Genomic DNA, 12,764 nt, shown 5'->3' on the forward strand with positions numbered 1-12,764 from the left:
GTTAAGACAATGTTTCTGGACAGTAAATGTACGTGTGAGTGTGTGTGAATTGCTAGTCTCTTTATTTCTCACTGTATCCTCTCTCTGCTAGGAGAAGCATGGCTCTAATCGCATGGCTGAACGACACTCCAGCAGGTTAGTATCACCATGTCTTACACTTAGCTTAGTAACTCTCTGCCTATGTTTCTCAGTATGTAACACAGTCATCCTGCATCGATGCATTGATTGTAAATCCCACGACTGAATAGTCTTTAGTAGAAATGTTCGAAATTCTTTATTTGTAATCACTTTACTATTTTGATATTACCGTCGCGCGGGGTGACTTTGTGCCATTCGCGCATTTCATAAAAAAATGTAAGGAAGTAGTCTTTGAATCCGTCACAAGGTTTTAAAGACTACTAAACGTAAGGAAGTAGACTTTAAAACCTTGTCACGGTCTTAAAGAATACTTCCATACGTTTTTCGCGAAAGGCACAAAGTCACCCTGCGCGACGGTACATAAAATGCGTCATTTTTATGTGATTGCTTTTGCCAGTATTAGTTATGATTGTTTATTAGCAAGTATAGTGAAATTGATTATTTTCTGCTTAAAGTTCATATAATTAGTTAATTGATGAACTAGTGGACTTACTCGTGTTAAATATGTAATATTTGTCCGGCTTACAGCTGTTTCAGTGCTTCACGCACCATCATCAGAGCCTACTAGATCATGGCGTCATCTCGAACTTCTCTGCCTGTTAAGAGGATGTGTTTTATTGTTGGAAGGTGTTGAAGTGTGGAGTCAAATAGTGTGTGTGTACTGAAATTGATCTGCGTGTTGAGGATTTGATCGGGGTGTGTTTTAGTGTGTTTGTATATTTCGTATTGTTCTAGTGTGTTGAGTTTTTGGTTCTTGGGTTGTGTGTGTAGGATTTCCATGTCCATATTTATGTTATTGTATGTATGGTTAGTGTTGATTATGTGATCGGCGTATGTAGATGTATTGTGTCCTCCGGTTATAGCTTTAATGTGTTCTTTGTAGCGTGTTTGGAATGATCTACCTGTCTGTCCTATGTAGAACTTGTCGCAACTATTACATGTGAGTTTGTATACACCTGTGTGGTCGTATTTATTTGTTTGTGTTTTTTGTGTGTTGAGATGTCTTTGTAGTGTGTTTTCTGTTCTGTATGTTATGTTGTATTTCTGTTTTCTGAATGAAGATGCGATCTTATGTGTGCTTTTGTTTTCATATGTTAGTGTGATGTATTTCTTGTGTTTGTGTTGTGTTTTGTGTATTTTTGTGTTTGTTAAGTTTTTGTTTTGTCTTCCTTATGATGTTGTCTATTATGTTTGGATTGTATCTGTTTTCACTAGAACAATACGAAATATACAAACACACTAAAACACACCCCGATCAAATCCTCAACATACAGATCAATTTCAGTACACACACACTATTCGACTCCACACTTCAACATCTTCCAACAATAAAGCACACCCTCTTAATAGCCAGAGAAGTTCGAGATGACGCCATGATCTAGTAGGCTCTGATGATGGTGTGTGAAGCACTGAAACAGCTGTAAGCCGGACAAATAACACGAGTAAGTCCACTAGTTCATCAATTAATTATATTAAAGTGTTAAAAGTGGTGTACGCAAGATTCAAAATGGATTAATATAATTTATTATACTCTGCAATTGTTTCCGTAGTGCCTAGCTGCCAATGAGTTCTGCATAGTAGATGGCAGCACTTGTTCAGACATGGCTTTTAATTTAATTCATTGTTAACTCTCTAGCATCTCTTAGTGCTTTCTGGTTGAGATGGCGTTACTTGTCAGCAATGTGACATTGAAACATGTGTTCTGGTAAATGTGGCTGTTATCGCATTTTGAGTTTTTAATCTTGATCGGACTTAAACTGTGCTTTCATTCAAGACTTTTTTTTGCATTGTGTATTGTGAGATCACTACACTATATGCATTATGTATTTTAAGTTGTTCAGGTGTTCATTTATACGATATGGTAAACCCTAAATAAAAGTTAGAGTCACATATGTTTATGTATGATGGATCAGCTAGAAAAGTAAGAAGACTATTTTTAAAATTCTGGTTTATAGTGTGCCAGTAAGTTCTCAAAGAATAATAGAAACCATTCAGAAGCTAGGGAAAAAATGATTAATATCAATATCCCAAATAGCCACTAGCAACTAACCAACCAATTCTGAAAGATAAAGGAAACAAAAATATTGAATCCATTTTTCGAATACTTGGATGTTCACAAATGTCAACATACCATCTTCAAATCAGATAGCATCCCTGTCCATACAGTTGTTGCCCCAATAAATGAAAAAAAACTCTTTAATGTGTTAGATTATGGCCACCACGCTCCCCTGATTTGAGCTCCTGCAAATTTTATTTGTGGAGAAACCTAAAAAGCAAGATTTACAAAAGCAGTTCCCCACATGTTGAAGGAACTAGAAACACAATCTTCAGGGAGAGATAGCTTCAGTTTCAAAACGAACTTACCCATGTGAAAGACAATTTTTAATTAATGTGTCAAGAATGTATACGTGTAAACGAGCAGCATTTGCAGTAATGTTCATATGGTAAGTTCTGTGTTGCACCCTAGGTTTGCTCTGATGCCCAACCCAGACAGTCAGTACTCCCAGAGAATGACTAGGCATATTGGGTGCACAGAAGTTATTTGCAGTGAGACATGAAGGAAATAATCGCACTGTACAATCATTAAATACAGTAAAAAAATAATTTCATACTTTATTTATTAGTTTATGACTGTGAATACTTTGCAATACATATGCAAAGGTATCTTTCTTATAGAGTTTCTTGCTGTTTGTTTCATTGTAGGCCTATATTGACTTTTCTTACTACATAAAATATGAATGTTACTGTTATGTAACTGATATTATGTTGATTTCTAGAATAACTTTGTCAGAAATTTGAAATATTGGTAAATGTGTCATATTGTGTTTACGACATTCAGATGTCAGGGTGGATCTTATATACTGAGATACATGTTAAAAAGTCCCCGAAAGTAATGTTTATATTTTTAATTTTATTTGCTGTATATTAGCATAAATATCTGGTTCACTGGAGCATGATAGGAAAGCTTATGCATGATTATGCTAGGTGTGGATTATGCTTTAATTTTTTGTTAATCCTTTCATTTCTATAAATAATACATTATATCACAATATATATTTACAATTCCCTTCAACATGTTGGAATTTTTTTTGTCTCGATTACTAATATTAAACATAAAATAATTATTATATAATTGGATAGATTTACAAGCTTCCCTTAAAATAACAAAATGTGTACTGGATGACTGAAATATTGGCTTTCCATGTTAAAAATCTAGGTTTTAAATCCAAGTCCAATCAGAATTTATGATGGGCAAGGATGGCGAAGATTGATAATTACTTATGTGGTGAGAATGGAACAGTGATCAATATATGAATTATCTGCCATTAAATAAACTTCTTGAAGTAAATGTTAATGTGCAGTATACAGTACACATATTTAATTATGAAATTTTTTTATTATTGATGCATTATTTCACTGTTCAACTGTGTCTCTCAGAAACTTGATAGAAAATTTTTGTTTAGATTACATTAGATTGGATTAGATTTAGGAATATGATGTTGTAAAATTCTAAGTATGTCAGACTTCAGGATCTCTGTACATCATCTATGCTTGAAGTCATTATCCCATTTCTGCTTTTTGAAGAAGTTGCAGAACATTTTTACTGATGTTAGGATCTTCTAAGACTCTCCATCTTTTTTTCTCATGAGTGTCTCATATTCTTTAATTATATATTTCGTAGTTTCTTCTGCCTGCTTGCAAATGTGTCATTTGGCATTATCATTTTATAAGACCATCAGTTACAAACGTTTCCTGAATTGGTAATTTTCAGCAAATAATCGAGTATTGGCATACGTTCTTTTCAACAAGAGATCTAATATGAGCTTGGTTTGAACTGTTGTCTTGATAATTTGTCATGTTTTGCCAAGATATCTATCTATCTATCTTATTTACTTCGTTGTCCTGATAACCTAGAACACATCATTATGTTGTATTTTGATTGAAGTGAAATTCAAACTCCCATAATAATTTGTAAGAAGAGAAAAAATCGTATGCAGGCATTGAAAGGATTAATATAATATTTATATGTAATTTACGATGTTTTAACTTCACTGGCTTTCTGATAGCTGATCATGTGACAACACTTTGGCAGTGATCACTTGTTTTATATTTAAATTGAATATTTGCATGACAACTTAAAATGCACGCATTTTTTTGTTAGAGAATGAAATAATTACATTTCAAACTGTGATATTTGTATATATTTTTTTTGTGTGTAATTTACTACGTTTTCATTTCTGCATTGGTTTTTGTATTTGGGCATTTTTTATATAGCTGCATTAGAAATTATTCTAATAACTTACATATAAGTCTGCTGAATGTATATTGTTGTATTTGTGTGTAGTAACAATGCTGTATGTAATAATGTAATAAGGAATTTATCTCAATACTGTGTTCCATTTGGTCAGTACAGATTGTAAGTAATATCAGTTGAATTTACGAATAAGTGTCAAAGTAGATGATTTACATTGCATTAAAATTATCTCAGCAGAAGCACTATCATTCCTTCAGCTGAACTAGAATTCTGGGGACAGGTTTTCTATACTAGTTTTATAACGTTTCATGTTTCTTATCCAAAATCTTCACTGCTTGGTGTCTTCCTATATATAAATGTATCATTATTTCGGTATTGATTCCCACCCTTTAGGTTATCTGGAGTCTTGCTTTTCTCTTGTGATGCTCACATTAAAACTTGTCGTTCTAGTAAGCTCTCTGTCATCCTTTCTATGTGGTCTAACCATATTAACTGTTTAGTTTTGATGTCACCATAGTATGAAAGATATTCATGATATCTGTAATTTAATCATTCCCCATGTTCTTTTGTGTTAACATTATCAGAAATGGGATTTACAAAGAACATAATATGAAACGTATTTATTAAAAATGTTATCCCATAAAAGTAGACAAGAAGATAAATGAAAATAAATACAATGTGTTTTTACACAGTGCTCTGCTGTTACTCAATCCTGCCTGATCACCTGTGATGCTTCTTTGCTAGGCACAAATTTGTATAACTTCTCATTGTATTTGGTTAATCCTTCATTATGAACTCAATTCTATGACTGTAAAGCCTCGTATACAATGCAGAGTTAAATGTAAATGAACTCTGAATTTAATTTACCTCGATTCAACGCACTTCGGTTTTAACTGACAATTTTTATAGATATTTTTATTGTTATATTTTTTAAATTTAAATTTCAATTAAACAATGATTAAGGTAATCCGGGCTACCAAATTCTTAGTTAGGAGAAGATTGCAGAAATTGTTCTTAAGGTCGATCAAGAGGACGATGACAATAAAGAAGAATCCATTGCCTCGAATCCGAAATGATCAGTGGTTAGGGACCATATGGATGGTGTCATCGCTTACATAGGTCAATTTTCAGACCCGAAAGTATTAGCTTATTATAAACATTTCAGACAGTTTTCGACCTTAATTATCAAGAAATGACATGTGAGTGGAAAACAGCTCAAGCTTGGTCCATTTTTTTCGACCCTTGTGCTAAGAATGATTTCGGTGTCAGAAAAATGACATGTACATTTAACATGTAAAATTATTATGTTCAAATTATAGTGTATATTTAAAAATATTATTGTTTTTAAAAATTGTCGATTTAATGGCCTTTTGTCTTTGTCCCCCATAGTCCATTAAATCCAGGTTTATTGTAACGTTGACATGAAAACTAGGAAATATGCCGTTACATGTGAATATTAGCAATACATTTGCTAAGATGCAATCCTAATGACGTAAAATTAGAAGCTTGGTAGCTCCAAGAAGCTTTTTAACTTACAGTTTGCATCAAAACGAATTCAACCAATCACAAGACAGAAGGTGGTATGGTGAATTAAAGCACAGGATAAATCTGTCATATTTTCTGGCATGTTGTCTGCCCTTCAAAGAACTGAACAGCTTTGCAATAACAGAATTAGTGTCCAAACTCCGTGACACAGAATGTAAACGAAATTTATTTTATCGACAAAAATACACAGTCAATTTCATTTTTTTTATTTCAAATGCAGTGAGACGTGATAGTGTCATTGCCGATTACTATAAATATAACATAAAATCACAAAACATCAAATACTTGTAAAAACAGTTCAGCATTTGAACATATTAATAGAGAGGAAGGAAATAAAAATGCAGTTTACTGAGTTGATTGTACAATAGTGTTCTCACATGGACGTTTTAGTGCAGTGAACATTTTTACCGTTATGTACATATTGAAAGATGGACAGTTTTCATTATGGACATTTTCGTTATGGACATACTGTAGTACCAGTATCTATATGATTCCTCGTCTAGAGTTGTGTTAGTATCAATGGTCAATGAGGACTGTTAAAACAGCTTCTAGCTTGTTTTGGAAATCACTCTTTACATATTGTTTGATGATTAGTGCTGTTGAGCAATATGATAGAATTATTTTTTGTTGTTCTATTCCTTCAGCTGAAAATACCATATCATCGGATAACCAATAAAGTCAGATGTTTCTTACATATACCTTTCTCATTCTTTCTTATGTTTTTGTTTGTGTCAAGCTGTTATGCTTACATTAACGCTTGTATTGTGAAAGTAATCTTGCAGTTATAAAATTTAAATTCGTATTGAAGTATCAATTTAACATACAATGCGTTCATGAACTTTCTTTCTAGTAGTGATGCATCATTGTTGGCTGGACATGATCTGACAGATGCAAAATACTGTGTAGAAGAATTAGATAATTTCATAGAAATGGTGTACTTCCAGCTGTTGTGGATAAGCGTATAAAAGTTGGTTTTATGTGGGACGACAAGTCATAACTCATGCCATAATAATTATATAGTAGAAATGCAAATATTATATTTTTCAGGTTATACCTAATAGAGTACGTATTGGCAATATATTAGCCATATCCCAACCTAATTCGGAATATAATTTTGTTTGTTGAAGCCCCCCCCCCCACACACACACACACACACACACACACACACACACACAATCTACTTATATGCTGTCTATCCTAAACCACCACTGGCGCTTAATAAAAATAAAAAAAAAACAGCATTAAAACCAATTAAATACACAAAGACAACAAGTAGTACTTCCAGTGAGGTTAAATTAGCGGAAAAAACGACATGTAAAAGGTAGGCCTCTCCTATTCATTTACCGAAATTTATATACATTATATATTTCTATATATGTCTTAATTATTAATAATATTTTTAAAAATAATTTAAAGTCGCTTTTGGTATTCTTTACTATTGATCGCAGCATCTTAAGCATGATGTCATTAAGATGTGCTTCATCACTCGCCTTTGTACACTGTTTCTATGAAATTACCAAGAATTATCGATAATATAACACATCTTTATTGCAGAGAGTTGTTTTATCAACGTAACTATGATTGGGTTCCCTTACAGTCTGCAAATAAAATTTCAGTTCTCAAAGAAAGAATAGATTTATTTCTCTTCTAAAATCCTAATATTAATGCTTGCATTGTCTAAAATGATTTTGTTGTGGCTGTGTTTATGCATGTTTGTAGTGCTTTATGTCAGATATAAAAGTGTGTTGATTCGTGTACCATTGAGTGTGTGTATGATAATTGACACATCAGGTCGGGGTCTAAAGTAATGGAGCGAGTGAAGGCAGAAGGTGGGAGTGGGAGTGGTCGTGTCTCTCCTGCCAGCGAGGCCGCAGTGGGGGAGAACAAGGCCCCAGCCCAGCAGAACGTGGCCTCTGAGCAGCAGATACAGCAGCAACAGAGTATAGACTCCCCACACCATCAGGACTCTACAGACGATAGGCAAGTGAAGCGGTGTTTTCAGAGATCCAGAGATTGAATTCTGTAGGAGATATAACATTATTATTGAACAAAAACCATTTCATCTAATGAGGAGAGGAGAAACTATGACGTACAAAAAATTCAATGCCATTATTTAAGTGACTTTCATTTATCAAGTTTCAGTCACTTATATGGGGAAGCTAACTTTTAAAATAGTTTCGTATCCATTGTTCAAGAATTAAAACAGAAAATCAATATCCCGAATTTAAAAGAAAACTTACAAATTAAACCAAACCCTTTAACTCTATTAAATATAGAACATAATCTAAATTTAACAGACGACATACTGAAATCAGAAGTAAACACTGAAATACTGAAACAATTGTCTTTAGAGACAATTAATATTAGGTACCCTCCACAAAACTGCCTTCATTTATACACCGACGAATCCTTGATCTCCAGAGAACAAGGTGCCAGTGCAGGTGTTACGTGCTGTTTCTTCTCACTTTATAGATCACTTGGATATGGAACAACAAGTTTTGATGGTGAAATCATTGCAATAAGTGAAAGTCTCAGGAATCTTCTATGCAACATCAATAAATTTAGGAATGCAGTTATATTGTCAGACTCCAAAGCAGCTATTCTATCAATCATCTCTAAACACACACCTTCATCTCAAACAGCAGAAATAACTAAAATGCTCTCTCAATTAATATCACTCAATAAAAGAATTGTATTCCAATGGATACCATCCCATTGTGGAATCCTGGGAAACGAGAATGCGGATGCTTTAGCAAAGAAGGGCAGCACTGCTACTTACAGACCTGTTACTAAATCTACGTATTACTCTGTGAAGAGATTTATTAAATCTACATACTTAGACTTCAACAAACAAAATTTGATAACACAATCCCAAGGGAAAAAATGGAACTCTCTGCATCAAAATCCACAGTTAATTCCCGATTTACCACGAAAATCGTCTGTAGCTGCATTTAGATTGGCAACAGGCCATGATTGTTTGGCTAAACACCTGCATAGAATTGGAATATATCAGTCCCCTAACTGCCCATTGTGCAACTCAAACCAAGAAATGGATTCGGAACACCTCAAAATCTGTGCTTCAGTAGCTGGTCATGATAATATCTTTGAAAAATATTGGAGTGCAAGAGGTCAAATGACTTTATTGTCAAACGCCTGGCATTAGAAAACAACAACAACAACAGATGTCATAACATTATCTTTTCAGTCTGACGTTTGCATCGTGAAGAATCTTATATCGAGTATTGAGTATTCATGCTTCTACCAAACATTGCTGTTCCAACATTGTACACAAATGCCTGAAAATGACTAGACTATGAATCAAATTTAGAAAGAACATTACTAAGAGATACAATATAATCATAATGAAATATTTCATTTTATTTCTACAACCTTGAAACAATGAATAGAGTTTATGTACATATAAGCACTCTGTGATGTACCAACAAAAATATGACACATAATCAAACTCCAGTCCCTGATAGTGGTGGTAAAGATGGCAGCAACAGCTGTGGTGGCAATGGCTTATTTGAAAATTAAGCAAATGTGAAACAATACGTATACATCCACTGACAGTTTCAGTCACTGAATAGTTCTGCGAACTCTTCTGTAGAAATTAGAAATGTTGATACTGAACAGCTGCTACTCCAATTTAGAATTCTATTACAGTAGCATTAGGCACTCTCTGAATGAACTGTAGCATAGTGGCATTTGATTAAGGATTTAGAATTTTTCACTAGAATTTGTGTAGTTAATGAAATATTAATTCAAATTTTTTGTTGTTGGTATTATTATTATTATTATTATTATTATTATTATTATTATTATTATTATTATTATTATTATTACAACATGTTGTTTTGATATTTTATTCCAGCTTAAATCAGTTTGATATACATCGATTAAAGAGCACAGCAACACTGTCTGAGATTCTTGAGGCTATGAGGAACACATCAACAGGTGTGGGTTTCCTCACACACCACGCGAGCCTGCCTAGCTACACCTTCGTCAGTGCAGATGCTGTAATGTGGCTCATAAATCATGTAGAAGGCGTCGTGAGTGAGGACAAGGCAGTTGAGATCATGGAGGTGAATGTTTGTGTAATAGATTGTGAAGTAATTTATCCAGCAGTTGTGTACAATTGGAGATATGTTTTTTTGCGTTCTGTTACGTTGCAGAACATGATTAAGGAGCAGATGATATGCCATGCTTCTGGTGACTTTTCCCATCCACTTATCGTAGGTTTCTACCTGTACCACATAGTCCAACAAGAGAAAGATCAGAAAGGTTAGTTTATATCTTTTTATTTTTGACATTTTATGAGGAATCTTTGTATATTTATATGTAGTTTCCTTACATATATTTACATAGTATGTAAAAAAAAAAAGAGTCCGTTGCTCAAGCTTTGAGAGATCAAGAAGTTAGTTTCCATTATTCAATTTAAAATAATTTATAAGAGATATTTTTGCGTTTTTCATTCATCAATAAAATTTTATTTTATAAATAAATGAGACTCTGAGGATGAAGTCACAGCAGTAGAAGTGTTTTACGCTGTGTAGAGGAAATGATACACTAAATAACGGTGATGTAACTGCTGCAGTATATGGTTGGAAAGTGAAATTATCTGGGGCCTGTTTCTCAAAACTTACGGACTAGTAATACTAGTCTGTACAGTAGTAATATTAGTTTATTTTACAAGTCTGTGTTTCTAGAAACTACAAGGGTAAAGTAGTAGTTACCAGTTCACAGACTAGTAATATTGGGCGATTTCACCAGTTCATAAGTGATTCTGTTTCTCAAAATGCTAATCTAGTTGATTATACTAGTATTCAACAGGAATATTCCTACAAGACTCTAAAGACTGGTGATTTCTATATTATCAGCTACCAGTGGCAATCTTTCTCAGATAATCAAAACAAAATATTGTACTTATTTTTTTAATATATGTGGTTTAGTGATTCCGATTGAAGTAGTGAAGAAGTTGTGAGAAGAGCTAAAACTATATCGAGAAAGAACAATTATTATTCCTTTACGGGAGCATTGTTTAAATATAATGAACGGTTTAAATAAAGTGCTGAAAAGCTTGGAGAGTTGTTAAATATAGTGGGACCTGCCATGACAAGACAAACAAATAGGTCACGCATTATCAGCAAAGCTTCAAATACAAATTGCTCTACAAATCGGGATGTTGATTATTTTCCAATGCCATCTGGTTTTTCTGCCCTAGACCAGCAACACATGCAGAATTTTTTTCCTAATAATCTAATACCAATTCATCAACTGCAGTAATTTTTGCTGGCTTTCCTCCTCCACTGCCAGTTCTTCTGACATTGTCAACTTTAGCCTACAAATTAAATACAAAACGACACTAATTTACGAATAGATCAAACGTAAAACTGAAAAAAAAAAAAAAAAATTAGCGAATTTTTCAAGTCATAAGTGGCATCCATGTCGCCAGTAGACCCACTAGCTACATAATGTGTTCACATTATGATACTGTGAACTTGAATTGGTACTCGTCAAAGTTGCTTTCTTAATGTCGGCCAATAAGTGTCCCTAACGTATGCATAATCTTTGTTCTGAAGTATCAGTTCCATAGCCTCGCATATTACAAATTTTTTTGTCCAGTCGTTTACTTAATCATTTTTGTTATTATGCTTGAAAACGCACCAAATGATATATCCTTCGAGTCATTAATCATATTGAGTATAGTTAATTTGCTTTCAATTGATGGAATTTCAAGAGAAGAGAGAAGTAAGAACCAAAACACAAACAACTTAGCGTTCTAACCTCAAATAACAATACCTACCAATGGCTATAAACAAATGAACTAAATCATCTGACTAATGAAAGAGATCATGTGACTAGTGAAAAATTGTCACAAGTTACTAGACTGGTGAAATAGTTTGAGAAACAGAAACCACTAGAGCTGATGAAATATACTCTGGTAACTAGTAACTGGTGAACTACTAAACTAGTATTTTTGAGAAACAGGCCCCTGGAGATAGAATTCCCCTTTTGGATCTCCGAACATACCAATTTCCAACTTTTACTTAATTTTCCAGTCTTTCTAATGAATATTGAAGTGCAAGAGAGCAAATGACATTATTCTCGACTGCTCAATATACATGAAAATATATACTACTATTTGCAGATGGCTTAGTTTTATTAGCATCCTCTGAAGATGATTAACAATGTTCAGTATATCATTTTAATAGAATTGGAATAGAATATGTCGTGTTTCATAAATATTTGAGGGGTTATAAAACTTCATTACAAGTAAACTATTGAACTTACATTAATGAAACCAGTCCAGAACAAACCTGGATCTCTAACATTTTTTTTTACACCTGCAAATGTTCACTGTATATAACCATGGCTGACATGGCACATATCCACATGATAGTCTAGTTCTTGCCACACTTGTATTAACATTGACCTCTTAGTATGCTAACCCCTATGATGATACACTCCCTTAGATCTGCGATATTACATGGCATTGGTGGGACGAATACCCTGTCTTTGATGTAACACCACAAATAGAAGTTACATGTTGTGAGGTCCGGTGATCTTAGGGGCCACAACATTTTCAGATGCACGTTTTATCCAGTGTCTTGGCAGCACTGTGTGGAGGTTGGTGGGTGACCAGGTAATTTTCCTTTGCACATACAACCTATTTCTTTAATTTGTTTGTAAAAAATACGTAATTGAATTTTCACGAAGTAGGTTGTTTTCGAATTTTCTGCGAAATGTACGTTGGACAGTAACCACTGACTTAGTAGTGTGAAATTCCAAAACACAGAACAGTTTCTCCACATGAGTAGCAGCC

The 12,764-nt window shown here is 33.7% G+C and overlaps 2 protein-coding genes across 4 annotated transcripts in view; one reads left to right on the forward strand and one right to left on the reverse strand.

Annotated features, from left to right (window-relative positions):
- The window catches only part of Iml1 (GATOR complex protein Iml1), a 105,589-nt gene that overhangs the window by 68,272 nt on the left and 24,553 nt on the right, over nt 1-12,764 (forward strand). For 2 of the 3 annotated variants that reach the window (XM_069846908.1, XM_069846909.1), the window contains 3 exons: nt 7,730-7,918; nt 9,813-10,023; nt 10,114-10,222. In XM_069846908.1, the coding sequence (XP_069703009.1) occupies nt 7,730-7,918; nt 9,813-10,023; nt 10,114-10,222 (509 nt within the window). Of the gene's footprint in view, nt 1-91; nt 136-7,729; nt 7,919-9,812; nt 10,024-10,113; nt 10,223-12,764 lie in introns of all 3 variants that reach the window. The other variant, XM_069846910.1, reaches the window with a different exon arrangement.
- Argl (Argininosuccinate lyase) overlaps nt 7,854-12,764 on the reverse strand; it is a 60,249-nt gene continuing 55,338 nt past the window's right edge. The window contains exon 13 of the transcript XR_011336086.1: nt 7,854-7,958. The gene's annotated coding sequence lies outside the window, so the exon portion shown is untranslated. The remainder of the gene's footprint in view (nt 7,959-12,764) is intronic.

This window comes from Periplaneta americana, chromosome 15, assembly GCF_040183065.1.
Source record: "Periplaneta americana isolate PAMFEO1 chromosome 15, P.americana_PAMFEO1_priV1, whole genome shotgun sequence".
In the NCBI taxonomy this organism is placed as follows: Eukaryota; Metazoa; Arthropoda; class Insecta; order Blattodea; family Blattidae; genus Periplaneta; species Periplaneta americana.